The following is a 21,622-nucleotide window of genomic DNA, read 5'->3' on the forward strand; positions in this document are numbered from 1 at the left end:
ACTGTTTACACATAGATTTATTATTCCTGGTATGTTTGACAACTGTGAATTATATAAGCAAAATAAAAATAATTTGGTAGATTGTCGTTTTAATAAGTATTGATTATCATTATTTTTTTAAATTAACTGGTAGGCTGTTATGTTTTAATGCAAACAATTAAGAGATTTATTTTATTTTTATCTTCACTGTGGCGGTTCTGTTCAAGTGCCTGATTTCTACACCATAAACTCACATTAATATCTTGTATCCAAAAGTCCTTGCTTGTAATGTCTTCTTTTCTTCTTGGGCAAAAAGCCCCCCTTGTTGCTTGCAGTCTTCATTTCTTCTTGGCCAGGGGGACCCCCAATTTGCTTGAAGTCTTCAGCCAGGAGGGCCCCAGATTTGAAAGATCCCATCCGGAACATGCTTGAGAAAAAAAAAAAAAAATTGAAGAGAGTCGTCACAAACAGCTTCTACAGTGTAGAAGCTCCGATACGCAGTGAGCTTAGCTCTTGCGCGAGGTCTATTTATAGTATATGGGGAAAATCTCCTAATACTATAAATAGACCTTGTTTCATAAATACTATAATACCCCTAATACTATAAATAGACCTCGGTGTCATATTGGAATGGAAATATTTTTATTTTATGAGCATAGATTTTTAGATATGAAACAAACAGACAAACAATATGGTTTTCCTTCATTCTTCCCAGAGTTACTAAGTTGAAGTGAAGCTATAATATATCTTCCACACACGCCTCACTAACAGCACTAACATATCGATTGCTCACAACACAAAATGGCTGCCGCCATGATGTCATTAGTTCTAGGCTACAATCTCATAAATACTGGTTCAGCCCACCAATGACTGCCTCTAGAGAGCTTCCCGTAAAAGTGTTATTTCTCCACCCCTTTATTTCATTAAAAGAAATCTCCCTCAGCAAAATCAAACATTATTTCTGTGCTGCTCTGGAAAACTAGATGCAGCAGTATGCTTACACCGTACTTCACTAAAATGCTCTAACCCCTCTCATCTCTGCCCCTTAGCCTGTGCAAACTTATCCTCCAAAAATGGCGACATCCTGCGACAGTGGAAATCTAGGAACATTTGTGTAAATCAACGGGCCGTACAAACCAAAGCTTCACTTACCTAACTTGTAGCTGGTGCAAGTGATATGACACGTACCTAAAAACGTAATAAAACCGATTAATATTAATGTTAAAAACATGTATCTTTAAAATACCCAAAGCTTGAACCGGACATTGCTGCGTGTGCTCGAGCTTGGCACGCCCTTACTGTACATTGACTACATGTACATGCAGCATGGTGGCTTAGTGGTTAGCACTTCTGCCTTACAGCACTGTGGTCATGAGTTCAATTTCCAACCATAGCCTTATCTATGAGGAGTTTGTATGTTCTCCCCGTGTTTGCGTGGGTTTCCTCCGGGTGCTCTGGTTTCCTCCCACACTCCAAAAACATACTGGTAGGTTAATTGACTGCTAACAAATTGACCCTAGTCTGTCTGTCTGTGGTTGTGTGTTAGGGAATTTAGACTGTAAGCCCCAATGGGGCAGCGACTGATGTGAGTGAGTTCTCTGTACAGCGCTGCGGAATTAGTGGCGCTATATAAATAAATGGTGATGATGATGATTCCCTGTTTTGCGTTCACTGGCGTATAGACTGGATCAGGGCACGCACATAGCGATTTTGTGCAAAATATAACATATTTCAGCATTTATTTTCCTTAATGAATCAGCCCCTTTGTGTTTCCTAAATTATTTGTGTGTGCAGTCAAAACTTTAACTGTGGTTGGCTATCAAAGATAGAACATTTTTTTCCATTTACACTAGAATAAATATGAAATTTCAATGTTTATGAGGTGAAAGAATTAATGGTAATGCAGCATGTATTTAATCTATTGTTTAAATAGAAATAAAATATAGTTTCTATTATTAATTTGTTACAATACTCACTTTCCTAATATGTTTTGGTTTTCTTTAGTTTTTATAACATTTAGCTGGCACCATGGCTGTTATTGTCTGTGAGCAGGTGGCTAAATTTTCCTCAAGTGAATCAGAACAAAATACTGATTGATACAATCACAAATAAATCTGTCTGATGTAAAAAAAAAATTGTGTTCTGTTAGTCATCCATTAGTCAGACGTAGGGTGTGAGATATATAAACCAATACACCACCCAACATCCTGCGCGGGTTCTCTCCCAGCTGAAAACTTCTTTATTAATCACAGGTTTAATTGATAAATTGTTTTCACAAGCCAAATGCTAGCACAGCTGTAGTTGTTTCTGTTGATTAAAGCACATTTAGTTAAATGTCGGACCACTGCAGTTAGAGATAATACAATGAAGAAGAGAAATCTTTAACAATTAAATTCCTCTGTGTTAATCCATTTAGCACTCCCCGTGGTGCTCACATTACTTTCAGACACACACCCTGGCCTTGTATATTTCCTTTTAAATGAAGTAACTATTGAAATGTACAGCGCATAGCAACTAGGCAGCAAAATGAAATACAATGTAACAACATACATTTCATTCACACAAAAAAGATTCATCCTGTTTACTTTCCTGTGGCTGCTGCTAGGACTGAGTTAATTATTGAATTTTAAAAACTCCTTTAGGGCTCATTCAGTTGGAGGTCAGCCCTGAACGCTGTCATGTTGTTCATCCTCAATATTACGGTGTTCGTGGGTTGACCTGCCGTTTTCTATGCTGTTTGTCTGACCGCTAGAGGGGTGCAGACACTAGAATGGATTATCCCAATGTCTGCACAATAGTCAGAGCAGTTCGCTCACATCATCACCACGTGAGTAAATTCTTACTAAACATTCATTAACTGCTCATCTGTAGGAACCTTAAACATTTGTTTAGATGAGTATTTTGCAGACACTCCAATCAGGGGAGGGCTGGTAAATTTTAGCCTGAGGGGGGGTCAAGACTCGACTTTTAAAGGGAAAAAAATGCAGGTGACCCAGCCCAAGGTAGTCCACTATGAGACCGGCCCAAGAAGCAGATGTCCCTGCCCCCCAGCCCAGTTTGTGATCCAGTCAATATGATCTGCGCTAAATCCTCTGCTCCCGATTCTTACCTCATTTACTATTGCAGTAACCTGGGCTGAATTCAGCAAGGGATGAGAGAGGTGTTTCTTAAACATCAATGAATTAATTCAACACAGGTAACTGGAATAGTAAATGAAGACAGAAATTCCGGTGCAGTTTGTACAGGGTACAAGGGATCATGTTGGAGGGTGCGATTTTGTTAGATTTTGCTCATGCCGCCTACAGGATGAAATTACATCACTGAGGAACTTTGTGACTCTTAATGTGGAGATAGATATTTTGTGGACTGACCACTCAGGGGTAGATTTATCAAACCTTCCATAAAATAAAAGTGGAGATGTTGCCCATAGCAACCAATCTGATTCTAGCTCTCATTTTCTAGAATGCACTAGATATATGGTAACTAGAATCTGATTGGTTGCTATGAGCAACACCTCCACTTTTCCATTTTAGAAGGTTTGAAAAATCTACTTCTCAATCTATTGATAAGGGAGACCTATTGGAGTCTCCTGTAACTCTCTCGGCCTGTACAGAACAAAAAACAAAACCGCTCTGAAAATTGGCATCATCACTCCAATGCCTGCGCAATTTTCAGAGCAGTTTGCTTACGTCACATTTTATCTAGAAGGCAACATGAGCAATTTCTGCAAAAACAGTAATCTAAATGAGCCACTATGGGTAAAAAATACTTGTATGTATGTATTTAAAGCCAAGTTGACTATTGCTATATGTAAGAGCTAACGGTGCTTTCTACTGCACTCATTTTGCACGGAACATCAACACAATTTAGCAGGAGTAGGCTCATGCTCAGGAAATAGGTGATCCTGAGTTCATGCTCAGGAAATAGGTGATCCTGGGGCAGGCCTGGCCAACCTATGGCTCTCCAGGTGTTGTGAAACTACTAGACCCAGGATGCTTTGTCAGTAGATAACCAGCCGATAGCTGGCAGGGCAGGCTGGGATTTGTAGTTTCACAGCACCTGGAGAGCCACAGGTTGGCCAGGCCCGACCCCTTATAGGTGGGGACATGTTTCATTAAGAAGGCATTGTCCAAAAATTGTCAACACCTTTGATGTGTCTTATAAATAGTAAATTACACTGCTTCATATTTCAATCTAATTAATTTCTTAGAAGATTAATTTTCCACCTGGCTTCATTATATTTGAAGCCATTAGTCATATGAAGTATGCATAGACAGTGAAACATAGAATTTAACGGCAGATAAGAACCACTTGTCCAATCTAGTCTGCCCATTTGTTTTATTAACCTATGGTACCTTCAAACCCTATTTTGCTGTTACCATAGGTTATGTGTATGTACGTCTTTAGATTATTTGTCAACTGGGGGGAGGGCACTTGACTGTGGTGCCTCACCAGGTAGTTTTTATAAAAAAGAGAAAGTTTGGGCTCTTTCCGAAATAATATGTAGATCAATATGACAATCGCTGTTACAATACTGACAACAATAGCCAGAAGACTATAAACCTAGCAAGTGTGATTGCTTACCCTTAATCACACCTCCAAACAAGGATACTTTAGATATGTGCAGATTAAATTTTGATCATGTTGGAATAATTGGACTAATGCACAATTTAAGATACACAGGTATAAACAGGTATATATCTATGTGTGTCTGTACATTTTATATACTATATGTCAGACAGAACATCAGTTAATCTGGATGGATACTAGAGAGGGCCAATTGGGAAGAATGTTTAACTTTGCCTATATTCGTGCAGATCTGGCTGCCCAACCTGTGTGCCGATTGGCTCAATCTTTGCCATAAATGGACACGCGTGTTGCCGAACATCTGGATCCTACATTAGTGTAATTGTGTGATAACTGTACACAGGGTCAAACATGGCCGCTTTATCTCTCTATCTGTTTCATTTTATTACTGTGCTTTTTCCAGGTATAAAGTGCTACGAAATATACAGGTGCTATATAAATAAATGTTGTTAATAATTATAATACTAGAAGGGTGATACACAAGGATTAATCAGCAGAATTTTTCAGCTCATCCAAAAGATCCCAATCAGACATTGGTTGGGAACGGCGGTTTCTTTCGGTGATTGTATTTTGCGGCCACTGAGGTATAAAACTTATATGGCCAACATAATTGCTGTAGGTATGATCATCTCTAGGGCTACACAATCTTTGTAGGACTGGGTCACTACTACAAGCAGTATTTGCACTTATCTTAATCTTTTGGATTGAAAGATAAAGGGAATCTGTTTTGGCCAAAGGAGATCTGAAAATGGGGGGTGGGGGGGGCTTAAATGATGTCATTAGTACTTAATTAAACTCATACTTAGCTCCTCTATCGATTTCATGAATAATTTAATTGGGGAGTTGTCCAACCAATGTGCTAATGGGGCTGTCTTCTGGTCAAGCTAAACTCCACTTTATTTACATGAAAATGTTCCAGCTAGCATTGCCCCAGCTACAACTTCCTCATTGCAGTTTGTGTTAATGGAAGATGAAAGCCGCTTTGATAGCTTTTCTCATGCTGTTTAGCCAGCCCCAGTTTCCTTTCCACTTATCAGATCTGTCTGTAGTAACAGCCACACAAGAGAGCTGTGAATGCCTATTCATTAACATGCTGACCCTTACAGCACTTGTCTTTTGTTACATAGGCTATTGTCTTCATTACTTATGTTACCTGGAAGAGCAAACACCAACTCTGCACAGACCTGTGAACTCTGTAGCATATCCCCAACATACAAATACAATAACCAGAATCACTATGCTGTAGGATAGACCTCCGCTGCATCTGCACATACTGTACCGAGCACACTGCAATCTAGCTGGACATCTCTCCAGTGTTAAATGAACATAGGACATGATTGTGTTACACTTCTTTTGTATTTTATGCACCCATCATCAATAAATCATTACGTATTATATTCTGCAAACAGATACTCAGAATTACACTCAGCACACAGACAAAGGTTGATGTGTTGTAAATAGTCAAAACAAAGAAAAATTATAATTTGTAGTTGAGCAATGTTAAATATAAAGGAACATTACTAAAGTTTATTAGTTGTATAACCTTGCCATAATATTATCAATCTTACATGTATCTGTGAAAATGTAGGAATGGATTCCAGCTTTATAATTTTTGTCTTTTCACAAATTTGACAAATGTAAAAGTTCACTATAAATTGTATCTGCATAATTGACCCATCTTGTTCCCAAAGATCCACGTTTTCAATATTTTATACAGCTGTTTACTAATACACAACTATGTATCTTCAAAGAGTCTGTGTGTTTTTTGGGGTTTATTTTAAGTCTACATAATTTTATTCATATAGTATTTTTTTATTATTATTATTATTATTCCATTTTAAGTTGGCCAAACACATTGTGATCATGTTGCTTGACCTGAGCACCGAGCGACCAGATCCCTCTCTAATTAGATCTGGCTGTTTTGGTGCTTGAACCAAGAAACTGGATCCCTTTTGGTGACTTAACGCACTGGGCAGATGCCTGCACACACAGCCCGATAGCGTTTATCTTCCTATCGCATTGACCAACATACCAGATAACGATCTGGTCAACTTGTATCAGGTGATTATAGGCAGTCATGCCTGTTTTGTGGTCACATATGGAGATTTGAGGCAGTAGGTAGTTGTGTTAAAATGATCAGTCCTTCATAGTGACACACAAAGGAACAGAATGGAAGCTTAGAGGTTTCATGCACACATTCAACCATTAGTATTTAATGTTATTATTTACCCAATAATCCATAATGATAGGTATACAAGGAAGCAATTGCAGGCCTTCTACTCATTCACAGTGTGACATTGAATGGGCCTGTGCCTATATTGAGACACCCCTCAGGCAACTGGGGGAGGGCAGGAATTTGTCGGAGATTCATTGAAAAAAAATTGTCTAAACCCCAAAGTCTAAATTTTTAGTATTTACATTGGATCTAATAAAGCTTCTACAGAATATATTTTTCTTTTAAAGTGCACATAACTTATATACAAATATTTACGATACTTTGTATGAGGGATGAGAAGGGCACCATTAAACTTGCTGAATAGCCAGCCACTCCCTGGTCAATTCACATATAATGAATAGGTGGTGAGACTTCAGGAATAGCAAATCCAGCTCCAACTGTGAGCTCAAATTCCCATGTCTGAGTCACAAGATGGATCTCACACCAACAGCTTCTGTATATCCCTAGTTTCAGTATTGCCCTAGTTTCTGCCATAACTGCAGACTGTGAGAGTTCTACCTAAAACACTGTACATTCTGAGATTCCATAGGAAAAACACAGTAATCTATAGTCAGGAACAATCTAGATCAAATCCCCTTTGTACTCTACTCAATATTTTGGCAATGGTTATGACTATTTGGGATGGAGGTGGAGAAAACACTTCAATTAATTTCATAAATCAAGTTTTTAATCAAAGGTAACTGAGATTTTTTTGTACTGGTGTCTTACGTATCCATTAATCCATTTAATTTGAATAGGAGGGAAAAAAAACAACAAGGATAAACAATAAGAAAAAGGAGAGAAAAGAAAGGACAAAGGGGTAGATTTATCAAAACCTAAAAAGGAATGGTGGAGGCATTGCCCATAACAACCAATCAGATTGTAGCCATCATGTTCTAGAACGTACTAGATAAATGATATAAACTAAACATATGCATGAGTGCAGCCTATCATTTCAGTAGAAACCTGAAACATTTGAGCCACAATACAATACTTATGCCTCAGTGAGGTCACCGGTTCCTAGTGAACCGATAGGCTACATTTGCATAAACATTGTTAGAATCCACAAGATGGCCGCCTCCACTGTGTGCAGGTGACATGAGCACGTTACAGTCTACAAATGTATTGTTGAAAAAAAAAAGAAAAAAGTAATAGTAAATTGGGGACTTGTATAAATAATAAAATGAAGGCACTATTGGGGATTAGTGGTTAATATAAAGGGAATGCACCGTTGGTACGCAATCTAAATCGCATGGCACCTGTGTTTAAAACCTGTTTTAAGTACATTTCGTGGTTACTTACTGACAATTGTTTTTTGCACCATCATATAATCTTACATTGCTTGACCTGGATGTCTACAATAGGAAGTGAGACAGAGGAGAGATGATGTATATTATAGGATTTCCTTTCTATGACCTCACCTCTTAACCATTCAGAGACACGACTGGTACACTTATTACTAACTTCTGTATCGCACTCTCTGGCGTAATTCTATCGTTCTAGGTGCAGATGTTTCCTATACATCCACCATATTCTAGCATACAACCTATATTGGAGGCTTTGTAGCTCATTGACAAATGTGTCCCATTCCATATATTTGTTTTTCACCAGGGAGACATCCTGAAACATTATCTATCCTGTATCAGTTTATCAGGGATTCACCTATCTCCATTCACAGTTTGAGGATTTTTCTGTGTGAAGATAGTTTATTTACCATGGCAATAATATGAAAGCTTTGTACAAGGTTTAGACTATGTACACACCGACTCTTTCCGCAATGTGCCTCAAGATTGCTGTGAGAGTAGACCGTTTGTGTATTATATATATTCCCTGAATCTACCAAATGTGTAATGCTTCATAAGAGTGAAACTGCTCCATAGTACATAGGCAAAAATACACTAATTTCAATTTACACTTTTCCCCTCTTCTAATAAACAAACATTTCTCCTTCCCTTAACAAGCAGAAGTGTAAGGTTCCCATATTCAAACCCCCCACCAGCCCTAAAATCACTACTGTACCCCAACACCACCAGAAGTTATGTCACAAGACACAACATGTCTCTACCAGAGACGCAGACTACAGAGCTGTGACCCTACCAGGTCATTGCTTGGGTTAGGCCTTTTGGACGAAGTTAATTTTTAAATACCCTCTAAATAAAAGTTTATGTTTTATTTTCCTTTTTATTCAATATAAACACTTTGGTTACGTGTAAGATGACACATGAAGTTGTTTTCCTTAGTGATTTAGTCCAGGCGGCTATTAATGAATTTACAGAGTGCCATGTGATTACCATGACAACCACAGACACATCATATAGGATGCCTTGGAACCATCATAGCATTAAACTCCCCCTCCCCCCCATTCTTTCCTTTTGCCATCACGTGACCAACAAGGAGTTTTGGTGAATGGCTTAGAATTTCAAGTCTAAGAATTCTGCCAAAACAGATTAAATTTGCAAATTTAAAAATCTGTGTAAAAATTACTCCCAGCTCCATGTTAAAGATGTACAAAACGTTGCACTTTTAAAAAAATTCTATGTCCTTTAAGGAGTGGTCCTTCAAGTGTTCTTATTCTGACATTGTGCCATTTTCTTCTGCAAATCTAAATAAACAATCAAACTGTACAGCCACATCATTTTAATGAAACTCAAAAAGAGCATTTAGGCAAACATAAGATTTATTAAAAAATCTGAAGTGCATAGCACTCACCCAGAATAATTTGTTGTGGTTTAATACTCCCATCAGTTTCCGTACATCCCCACCGAAACCCACAACATTTTGGCTTCTGCATTCAAAACATGTAAGGTGGTCGAGTCCCTTGATGAACAGCTGAACGTAGCTTTGGCTGTTTACACAATGATTATATCCTTCCACAGAATAAATAAAAAGAAAAAAAAATGTAGTGTTTTTAAAGTCGAATCTTGCTGCCTTCTAAAAAATATATATATATATTAAAAAAATAATAAAAAAAAAAAATCAGAACCAGTTTATGTACAGATGCACTGTATCCGGGTCTCAATCCCAAGATTTGTTGATTGTTCCTTTTCTCTCCAAAGAACAACTCCAGTGTTAGTAATTAGCTAGTACGTTCTAGAGTAATTGGTGGGGAAAATAAACAAAAAAATAAAATAAAAAAATACACACAACTCTTAAATCAAAACTAAATTTTCCTAAAAAGTATTATCTTCATCATCATCAGGCTCACAAGTTAGCTGTTATTCAAGTTAGGACAGAGCTTCATAGTAATGAGGTAGTTCAATAAAGACACTTATGAAGTCCTCAGACTGGAATGCGTTACTACTATAAAACGAGGATCCTGTTCTGGCACTTCCTGATTAAACAGATTTCTTCTACACAAAACTGTAAATACTAGTTAACCCACGATTGAGGAGGCTGGACGGCATTTACAAACTATATTAAGAAAAAACAGTAACCGTAATAAAATAGACTAACTTTACAACTCTGTAATATTTGGGCTCCGTGTCGGCAAGATTTAAATCATCCTTTTAATCCTATGGCTGCGAGCATTAGTCTCCAAAATGGGGCACATTCTACACCCTAACATAAACCGTTAAATATATATATCTGTCTAGATTTCTTGCCTGAAACACACTCAAATGCCTGTACTGTATAATAATGCCTGTGTGTGGCAGAAGGCTATACTTCAGACAACGCTTTTCCAGTAACACAAAGGCTGAAGTCTGAATTTTTGGTAGGTTTCATTTGGTTTGTAAAAGGCGTCACACAAACTATAATCTACTGCATCAAATCCTTATCTAAAAATATCAAGCGGGTCTGCTACCGAGTTTCCACGCGTAACGTAGACAATTCAGTTAGATGGCTGGACACAAACAATTCCAAAAGGGGCTGTAGCGCATATATATGTATACACACATATATATATATATATATATATATATATATATATTATATATATATATATATACATACATACATACATACATACATACATACATACACATCTAACCCTATGGTAAACACCAGCAGCATGAAAGATAGCAAGTTATATATTATTTCCCTGAGTTAGTGTGAAATATTGCGTAAAAGAAAAATAAAAATAAAAATGAGGTATAATGGAATTGTTTGAACAAAACATTTCAAAGTTGACCAGTAGACAATGCTATAGGTAACCGTACATCCGTTAAGTAAGCCCCAACGTGAGTGTTTATAGTTTAGCTGCACTAAGTATCACTCCGGTGATTTGCGGAGCAGTTGTGCGAGTATAGCAGGTCACATCTTCCTGGACATGTAACATTACAGAAACTTTAATACTGTAAATCTCTCCTTCATAAAACTTTTGAGGATGTCTTCCGAAACAAGACAAGATTCCCTGAAGATCGTGGTGGGTGTAGCGGCCGGTCAGACAGCTCTATAGCACCAGCGAGTGGTTTGGCTTTAGGAGTCTCACATCGAAAAATATCTCAAGACCTTCATTGTTTGTGTAACAAAACGCTTTCGAATGCAGCTCTCTTGTCAAAACAAAAAACACGGACTGTAGCATTCACAGCATGTATTTCCTGAGTAGGACAGGAAGGTTTGAGAGGACTCATCACCTCTCGAAGCATTGAGTCATACAGGAGTAGTGTCCATTCAGGGGGAAACCTCTGTTATAAGAAACCCCTATGCACGGTTTCACTTCTATGGGTACGGCAGCAATGGAAACGCTGGCAGCAGTCTGTAGGTGGGCCCGTGGCTGCACACTGGTCGTCAGGCCAGAGGAACATGCCTGGAGCGGGAAGGCCGGCGTATGGGATGTAGACACAATCTGTTGGCAGCTTGGCTGTTGTGCAGCCGAGTGGTGGAACTGCAGTTGGTGCTGTGAATGCAGGAACTGGGGTATGTGCTGCTGGACGTGGGCTTGTGGGGGGGCCGGGGACTGAGGAGGAAATAAACATGGCGTCGCTGAGTGGCCCAGCTGTGATTTGTGCTTGTTGGCTTCTTTCACATCATTATCATGTGCACTGGAAGAAAACGCAAATGAGAGATCATTAAATTACATGACAACATCATCCGTTATGTGGTCACATAACGCTCCAATTAAAAGGAAGTAAAAATATATATACACACACACGTATATGTAAATTATATCTTCATGAATTATTGGTTAGTGATATCATCAATTCAAGTTTCCTATATCGGTGTCTCCACCATGCCAGTGTGTGTGCTATCCTACAGCTGTGTCTCAGATATCACAAGGTGTGTGCGCGTTTTCCTATAGCTGTGTTTGTATTTGTTTCTATGGGTGCATTTAATGTCTTTCTAAAATAAAAATTGGTGTATTACCTAAATGCACACTCTATTAAATATAAATATTTTAGATCTCCCTGACCTGCAGGAAAGGCTAATGGTTTTGTGCCTTTATAGGAGATTCATGGGTTTTTATCAAATATTCACATTTTTGTTTTTAATATATTAATACAAGTTATAAATAAGTGTATAATATTCACTATAAAGCAGACCCATAATCCACACATAAAAGCACTATGGCATCTCATCCAAAAAAAAAAAAACAGACAATACTAAACAGACAATAACCAAACCGTATTCAGACTACAAGAGCTACCTAATAACACGGACAGCTATACGCAAGTCAGATCACTTCCTACTCATAACAGTCATACTAGGCTTAGTAGGACGTGATCTTTTCCGAGCAAACCGGTTGCTGTATGGGATGGTTTCAGAGCAGCCAGTCTGTCAAATCACGACTAAACAGACCAGAAAAAGGAAGGCAAAGTTGAAATGCAGACTATAAAATATAATCATGAATTACATAGCATGGACGGTTAATATGAATGTTACACGCAAGAGTGTCAACCTACATCAGTAATCTCTCAATGCAAGGCACAAGGATCTCCCATGAGTATACAGTGAGACGATGGAGCCTCGTCGGCCAAGAGGGTGAAAGCCGTAAGATAATGCGAGAAGCTCCTACGCACGCAGCAGCCACAAGTGATGGAATGTAGTTTAAAAACATGTGATCTACAGGAAAGAAAAAGATTAATTCATGTTACTAACATTCTATTGTCATAGAGCTTTCACAATAGCCTTAGCCTAGGAGGTGTAAAAATAAATGCGGTTTACCTTGCAGAGATACTTCCAAGAAATAGTCCGCATATTTTGCCATGTAGATTTTGGTCTTCTCTAGGCAGATCATGGGCCAGCCGTCATGGAGGTCAGTGTCATGGACAGCAATGGACAAGTAGTAGTCTATAAAATGCGCAGGGGTCGGGAGGCACAGATTCCACTCAAAGGTTTCCAGCAGCAGAAGCTCCATATGAAGAAGGTTCTGTTTGGTGAGCACCAGGTTCATGTTGGTCATACATCCCAGACTGTTCAGCTGGTCCAGCTTTGGCACTCGATCTTCCTTGTCTTCAAATTTACCTGGGTTTCAAATAAAAAAATGACAAATGTGAGCCAAGCTCCCAAATGAATCATGCTCACATGAATACTCCTCACTGCCTTAGTAGTAAGACTTGTGTTAGCTATAAGTTATAAAACAATAAATGCCAGTCACAGATTACCCAAATGTATCACTATGTCTGCGGACAATTCCGAATATTAGTATCAGTATTCTACCATTTAAACCGTGATTCCAAACCACCGATTTACATCACAATTTAGCCACTGGGATATCCTCTCATTAGCGTCTATGGCGAACACTCTATTTTGACATCAAGAGTACCTCTGAAACGTCAACTTAATCCGGAATACATTATATACATGAAATAAGTTGCTTGCGTAGTGACTACGTCATTAACAGAGAATTTCATTATAATTCGTGAATTGACAATTCTGATGAATACTCATTTTTTAGCAAACGGCCTTACGTGAAGCGACAAGTAATACAATGCTGCTTAAAATGCCAATGGGACAAAGTGACCTTTCAAACTAAAAATAATAATGGGGAGCCAGATTTTTGTGCAAAGTGTTCTGCTCCATAATTTATACTGATCTGCATGCATCACAATGCATTTATTCTATGCACAAAAAACACATTATTCAGCAACACGCATAACATTTGCAAGTTTTATAAATCCACTGAAACAAGAGACTATCCAATCCAATACAAATAGTAACAGCACAGTGTGTTGTGTGAAGGCAAATCAGTTAATGAATTCAAGACATTATGGAAGCAAGACAGGCAGGCAGCAGCATATCTACATTATAGCCCATTACAACCACGATGACCCCAATATGACCAACATAAGACTGATAAGTGCAATTGTCTAATTTTGTATTCCTAGGGGTTACAACAAATTTGTGTTATTTGCCCAATGTTATGAAATAAGAAAACAGATTTGGACACAGAGGGGCAGATTCAATTGGCCGTGTTACTGTCAAAAGTAGTGCAGTCAGCGGACCATTACTAGCGTAATAGGGCACATTATTACTGTTAGTACGGCAATACATAACACTGATTTCTGCTCAAAATACGGGTTAAAATTACCGTATTAACGGTACTGGTACACCAGCAGTGTTACTTTTAACAGTAACTGAACCAAAAGAATCTTTAGCCAAGCACTGTCCCTACAGTCCGTAAGTAAAGATGTTCCATTGACCCTAGGGTTCAAGTATATGCAGTGAAATTGTCCATAGGTCAACAACCTTTGCCTATTTTTAAATTTAGCATATTTGGAACGTACCATTCAGAGTCATTATAGCTAGCTGGTCTGCCACTTACACTAAAAATGTTTAATATCACCAAAAGTTTGATGCTGTGTGCGTGTGTCTAAAATATTATATATATATATATATATATATATATATATATATATATATATATACACATACACCGTATATACTCGAGTATAAGTCGACCCGAATATAAGCCGAGGCACCTAATTTTACTACATAAAACTGGGAAAACTTATTGACTCGAGTATAAGCCTAGGGTGGAAAAGAGCGCTAAATTAAAAACCTAAATGAAAATGATAGGTTCAATCTATGAAATCATTTCTAGCTAGATGACAAGGAACATTCATAAATGATTATGAAATCATTGGGTACAAACTAACTTAAATAAAGGGGGAGAGAGAGAGAGAGAGAGAGAGAGAGAGAGACTTTCAATGCATACTGTGCATATGATGCGTTTTTATAGAATCTTAGCAGCATACAGTTGTTCTATGATAGCAATATCTAGTGTCTCCAAACCTATGTCCGCTTCCACCTGTAGTCAGGAATAACGGCATAGCGGCATCTTTTGGACACTGCCTTCTCCATTCATCTGTCTTGATCTCAGCAGCGGCAGCTCACTATACTGATGTTCCCCACGGCTGACAGACAGGCAGAGAATCCTGTCCGGCCGCTCTGATTGTTTTAACACAATCAGCGCAGCCGAACTGCATTATCTGCTTACCTGTCAGCCGCCGGGAGGGAACATCAGTATAGTGAGCTGCCGCTGCTGAGATCAAGACAGATGAATGGAGAAGGCAGTGTCCAAAAGATGCCGCTATGCCGTTATTCCTGACTACAGGTGGAAGCGGACATAGGGTGAGATTTTTTGTTACCTACCCGGCAGTGGAACGCATATGCGTTCCAACAACAGGAAGTTCGGCATTTGGAACGCAAGTTTGCGTTCCAAATGCCGAACTTCCTGTTGTTGGAACGCATATGCAGAAGTTGACAGCCAGGGACCAGACACCAGGTAAGTTCACCCGTGTATAAGCCGAGTGCCCTTTTTCAGCATACAAAAGTATGCTGAAAAACTCGGCTTATACACGAGTATATACACACACACATATATATATATATATATATAGACACACACACACAGCATCAAGCTATACACAGCTTGGTAAGACCACATGGCCAAAAACCCTGTGAATTCTGGTCCATTCCTATTTTCTGTATGTAGATAATCTGGCCCCAACATGCTGTAAATAGTTTGTCATACATGTTCTCTTGTATGTTACCCACTGCTTTAAAGAAGTTTCCTGTTTCACTAAACTGTTCCCACTACTATAGCTATAATTAAAAGTAAACAAATAGGTGGTCTTATGCTAATGGTTTTACAGCATGCCTGGGCAAGGGCCCTGCTCCAGGGAACTAGAGATTGAAAATATGGGCGGAGAGGTAACCAGTCAACACATGTAAATAGCCATACAATGCATACACCAAAACAGTTTAATTCAAACAAATATGCAGATATAAAGAGCAATTATTACTGCTGCTTGATATGTGTATTCTTCCATCTGTTTAGTGTGTTACTTTCAAAAGAAAGAAAACTAATTTTACAGACAAAAAATTATTCAGCAGCTTTAATTCTTGCATAGAAAAATATAATAATTCTTACTTGCTAAAAGCAAACAGGATAATGCCACAATGTGCAGTTGTTGGATAGAAATATCGTATCGGTCCATGAAAAGGTCCAGCAGATACACAGCAAGATGACGAGCAGTAGGGCACAGTTTAAACCGATTACTGACAATAGCTATTAAGTCTGCAAAGTAGCGTCTTAGGTTCAGCTGGGGAGACTGGCCTTTGTAGGATGGAAGCTTCAATTCCTATGTAAACAGGAGACAGCAAAATGGTAATTCAAGCCTTAAGACAACTGCACAGAATAATAAACCCATCACAAGCTCTTTGCGGTATTGTTTACAGTATTCTACTAATAAAATTTGATTTATTGCTATTTCATTCCATTGTGGCAGCCTGTTTGATTAAATGGCGATATAATAAGCTAAACTTTATAAATAAGCTTTCCCACCAGCCAACTCAGTTTGTGCACATTAAAATAGGATGTGCTTGATTCTAGACAGCATTGTTTTATATTTAATGCAAGAGACTTGCAGCGCTCACGTGTGTATCATGTAGATGTGCTACACCTGTGCTATGTTAAAGTGTAAGTACAGGGACTCTGGGTCTGTCCAACTTTTCTCCTATCAGGTAACAACGCAGGTGGAAAACGGGCAAAAAAAAATGCACTTTCCCACGTTCGTGGTAATGGAACACAGGAGTAGCGCTTCTAAATGACGCTAATCTGCAGGAGATGTTAGAAGGGATTTACCCGGTTTGCACGCAGGGGTAAATAACACTAGAAAGAGAAACATATTGGTGCATTCAAAATGAAAAGTGCACAGATACCGCAGTACCGAACAACGCCACATACCAGCTAAATAACATTCATTAGCATGATGGTATACAAAACTGGACTTTCACATTTCCAATCCAGCATTCAGGCCATCCCCTTCTTAATATTCAAGAATAAAAACACCTTGGTAAGCACAATGTGTAATAACTAGTCACTGCTAGACATTTAACTATATACTTTACTTCATTCTTGTTGAACACCTAATCACTTGATAATGTTAAACTGCATATACAGACTTCAAGAACAAGGATGTATACACAAAACGTGTGTGTACTTTTCTATAGGGACCAAAGATCCCCATTTCAGATTCTGTGAATGCAGCAATCATAGACCACAGATGGAAGGAAGCACCAGCGTGTATGCAGCCCAACAGTCCACAATTATAAAACGTTCTAGCATTATAGAGAAGTTACTACTGTAATTTAGGAACATCTTGCAGTCTTAGATTTCACTGTCTGGTTCCCAGTTTCTACATTATTTTGAAATGTATTATACATACACAAATAAAATATATCCTTATATTTAGAGAATAGGGATGTCACATTCTAAAAGTGTGAAGGATATATGAGGACAACCTCAACCAAGCAATCTCACTCAGTTTGAAATTTAAACTTTTGTATTATAATCTACCCAGTTACTGAAAAAAACAAAATAGAATTAGAACAGAATTAATGAACAAGTACAATAATTTAAGGATCCAAGGAAGATGTGTCAACAGTGAGGCTCCAGTAGTAAATTGCTATGAAAATAAATTAAATTTTTCCCAAGATTAGTTTATAGGACCAACCATACACAGACATTGTATTCCAAACGTCTCACAATACACTCTCTTATTTTAGGTTTGACGTGCCTTAGGACTAATTCAGTTGTGCAGATTATAGACATGGCTGGGCAATGCAGAACAGCAATTCATCAAACTAATTAATGTGGGTAACCATGACAACCTAATCCACTCAACCGCATGGCAGTAGAAATTAAGGGGAGAAGCCAAATAAAAAGTACTATATTTTCTATTTGATTTAAGCTGCTATTTATAAAAATAAGGGTGCATGGAACAAAACAGTTATGAATTGCAGAACAAAAGAGCAGAGGTATAAAGCTTTCGGCAACTTTCACCCGGACACTTGTGGCAAAAAAAAAAAAAAAAGAAAAGAAAGGCAGTAGCTGGCCAGTTTGTTGTCTTCAGGGACATCCCACAGCCTGCTGTTGAATAACAAAAGGATTTAAACCGTGAAAATATATTTGCAGCAGCAACCCAGAGTCTGCTCAGAAAATATTTCCAAACACAAATGCCCTAAAGGGAACGGCAGGCTCCCTGCTACTTAACACTGGAGTGTGAACTGAAGCATTGGGAAGGAACCAGCTGGCCCCCACTCAGACACAGCCAGTAGACCCACCAGACAATAAAACACCAAGGATCTGCCCCTCAGCGACATCACTTACAGAAGAGCCAGGACACAGGCCATTGACCATATATCTGCCCCCCACACTGACATTTTAACACAATGAAAAAAGTAACAGATTGTACAGGAAAGACAAAGATCTAAAACTTTTTAGTCTATTTAAAACTGTTTGGTTGTTAAAGGAGATATATATATATATATATTCCTTAACAAGTAAGTTATTCTGTATTTACATCACTTTGCCACAGATAATCCAAAGCTGCATCTATTTTTTTTTTTATGTATTTTGCAAATATATATCTATCACACACTTTAAGTAATGCAATTAAAGCAAGCATCTCCCTGTATTTACATTAGAACATTTCAATACACAAGAGTAAAACACATGCATTTTGATAAACCTTTTTTGCAAAGTACAAATAAAACAAAACACAGGACGTAACTTACTTTATATCGGAGGGTCTGATGAATGTCTGCAGCAAGCTGTCCCTTCCACCACAACCCTTCAAGCTCCATTGCATGGGAAGTCAAGAAAGCAAATTGCAGAACAACTAGTCTGCAAGAGAAGTTGTTTAAAGAAGAAAAAAAAAAAAAAAAAGTTTATTCTCCCATAAACTGTCTTGACATAGCTGAGCTCAACAACCTACTCACTCAAACTTTAAATACAAAGAGTTCCTCAGACGGGAACTGCTAATACAAGAAAAAGAAAAAAAAAACACCTCCCCAGCCTTATTTGCACTTAATTAAAATTCCACCAATAGGGGGTTAACACTTTAGGCCCAAAAAAAGATAATTCTCTGTCTCATTACACCTGCAATTATAATTAACATTGTAATGAAAGTAATACTTTGTCATTAAAATCATATATATGCAGAGGTAAGCGATGCAAACGATAAAAATAACACAAAATAATGTAAGTGGAGACAAAAGAAAATCTACAAATGACATTTTATATTTAAAGGGCAGCAGTGATATCCCATAAATAATGCATCTGGATGTAATAAGCGATGGCTGAGGCTAAATAGGGCTGATTGCAGTAAAATCACATCTAGAATCTAAGTATATCATTGAGCACGGTGCATTTGGTGCATATATACCATCCATGTGGTGCAATAAATTCTGCATTGAACAAGGTGATATAAATGGATAGGGATATTTCGGGCACAGCAGCCAACAAAGCCCCTGGCAGCCCCGCACCATCCCTGTGGAAGTTGCCTGTAAAGTCCCCACCGAGCCCCCCCAACACCGACCTCAGTCAGTGATCAGCTTCCCTGAGCGCCGCTCACACCCCAAGCGCATAGCGTGTCCCTTGTAAACGAGCCCCCATCCAGCTTCCCGCTGACTGGCCCCGTCCATCAACCGGCCAGGCTTTCCCCATCCATTGTTAAAGGGCAGCGCTCTATCGACTGTATACAAAGCCTCAACTCGGACACATGCCGCTGTGCGGCTCCGCCAATAGGAAACCTACTTGCAAATGCGGCTTCCGTTCCTCACCAATCACAGTTTAGCTTTCATTCTCAGCTTAAGGACGCCGAAACGCATTGCCGCACCTCGGTATGATTTTTGAGTCTCACATGTTCCCGTAGACGGCCTTTGGGTTGAAGATAGCTAGCCTACGTCATGTAGAGACCGGGGCTTAGGCGGTGGGTGGGGGCTAGTTCTGTTTTAGTGAACGCCCCCCGCCCCCGGGCAAATGTGTAACAGGGTGGGCGTGACTTGGTTTCAATCAGAGCCAGCTGTGCTGCTGTGAAAGGATGAGACAGACAGCTCTCTGCAGGTCACTTAGGGACAATTCACTCTCAGGGTGTCATGGCTGCTCTACGTCACATGGCCTATTATCACGTCACGTGACTGTTCTAGAATTCAGTCATTGTTTTGTCATTCTTGTGAGAAAAGAACATATCAATGATGTGGTTTAACATGGTTTAATAATAAAAATAATAATGTACTATATGATGTATGGAAGAAGTATTTTTTTCCTCATCCATTTCCCCCACCCCCAAAGAAGTAAACTTTAGTGGTTTTGTAATAATGAATAGGCAGTACTGTCTTATGTCTATTATTACTTCTAAAATCATTTTTAGATTTCTCACAAGATGAGTACCTTCCCTGCCATATGAACAACAGTGATTGTTTTACGTCAATAAACTGATAAGGAATTTGTGCTTTTTTAATTATTATTTGAACACTCCTTTTTACACCAGCTTTTGCATGAAATTTGGTCACAAACAGTATTTAATAATGGCTAAAACAATAAGCAGGCGCGGGTTGACAAATTTCAGCCCGGGGGTGCACATGACACGGCCGCATCGCGTGTCCGTGGATGCAATATTGAGGTAATATTGAATCCACAGGGGGCGGCCCGGCCCAGCCCGCCCCTGACAATAAGACACTAAAATAATGACAACCCTTAATTTGGTCCTTCATCACCAGACCAAATATTTTCTTTTCTTGTAGTCAAGTCAGGCTAATCTGATATTGTTTTTTTTTTTTTTTTGTGCATAGTGGAATTAATATCTTTTTATTCGTATGACTCTTACACAGACAGGAATGATCAAAAATAACTAGGACCTAATTCATAATGCCCACATGAGTCATGAAAGCATACATTAGTAGGAGGAGTTTTACAAACAATTTTAGTGCTTTGTTCTTTGATAAGAGTAGTATGAATATGTATGTATGTGAAAGAAAATAACCCTTACTTAAAAGTATATACAATATATCTATTTTATAGTTTACTAGGAACAAGTGGCAAAATTATTAACACCACTGCACACATTTGTGACGAATATGTAGTATAGGTTTTATGTTTATTTAGGAAAATATTTTAATGTTATCATTAGGTGTTTTAAATGTTTAGTATAGAGAGTGGTCAAGAGAGTTTAACAATAATTGTCATCGTTTTTTTTAAGGCACCACAGATTCCGAAGAACCGCACAACAAGTGCATATGTAACAAATATATATATACACAATAATAGTACATAAACCAGATAATGCCTAGGCACAATTAGTATATAGCAGGAGTAGGCAACCTGTGGCTCTCCAGGTGTTGTGAAACTACAAATCCCAGCATGCCTTGCCACCTATGTGCTGGTTATCTATTGTTAAAGCATGCTGGGACTTGTAGTTTCACAATACCTGGAGAGCCGCAGGTTGCCTACCCCTAGTATATAGCAATACACGTAGCAAACATAGTAAATTGCACAATACAGCATACCATATGCACTGTAAAATGTAACATGGACATACAGACAAGACTGACAAACAGGAGACAAAGAGTAGAGAGGACTCTGCTCGTGAGAGCTTATATTCTAGAGGACATTAG

The 21,622-nt window shown here is 38.5% G+C and overlaps 1 protein-coding gene across 2 annotated transcripts; it reads right to left on the minus strand.

Moving 5' to 3' along the window:
- Nucleotides 1–9,403: 9,403 nt before the first annotated feature.
- Nucleotides 9,404–19,969, minus strand: CCNJ (cyclin J). 2 transcript variants are annotated; one of them, XM_075216170.1, is made up of 6 exons: nt 19,764–19,969; nt 18,743–18,851; nt 16,095–16,305; nt 12,884–13,183; nt 12,622–12,781; nt 9,404–11,763 (listed from the first exon to the last, which is right to left on the minus strand). In XM_075216170.1, exons 2-6 carry the CDS (start codon nt 18,809–18,811, stop codon nt 11,352–11,354), a joined length of 1,152 nt encoding a protein of 383 aa, XP_075072271.1. In that variant the 5' UTR covers nt 18,812–18,851; nt 19,764–19,969; the 3' UTR covers nt 9,404–11,351. The 2 variants fall into 2 exon arrangements, with proteins under 2 accessions (XP_075072271.1, XP_075072270.1); XM_075216169.1 differs by lacking the exon at nt 19,764–19,969 and adding an exon at nt 19,546–19,746.
- Between the last annotated feature and the right edge of the window lie 1,653 nt (nt 19,970–21,622).

This window comes from Mixophyes fleayi, chromosome 6, assembly GCF_038048845.1.
Source record: "Mixophyes fleayi isolate aMixFle1 chromosome 6, aMixFle1.hap1, whole genome shotgun sequence".
Lineage (NCBI taxonomy): Eukaryota > Metazoa > Chordata > Amphibia > Anura > Limnodynastidae > Mixophyes > Mixophyes fleayi.

Coding starts and splice junctions, on each gene's coding strand:
- CCNJ (XM_075216170.1), bottom strand. CDS start 18,811: ATGGAGCTTGAAGGGTTGTGGTGGAAGGGACAGCTTGCTGCAGACATT. Junction 12,782..12,883: donor CTTGGAAGTATCTCTGCAAG/GTAAACCGCATT, acceptor TCTTTCCTGTAG/ATCACATGTTTTTAAACTAC. Junction 11,764..12,621: donor TGCATTGAGAGATTACTGAT/GTAGGTTGACAC, acceptor GTTTTCTTCCAG/TGCACATGATAATGATGTGA.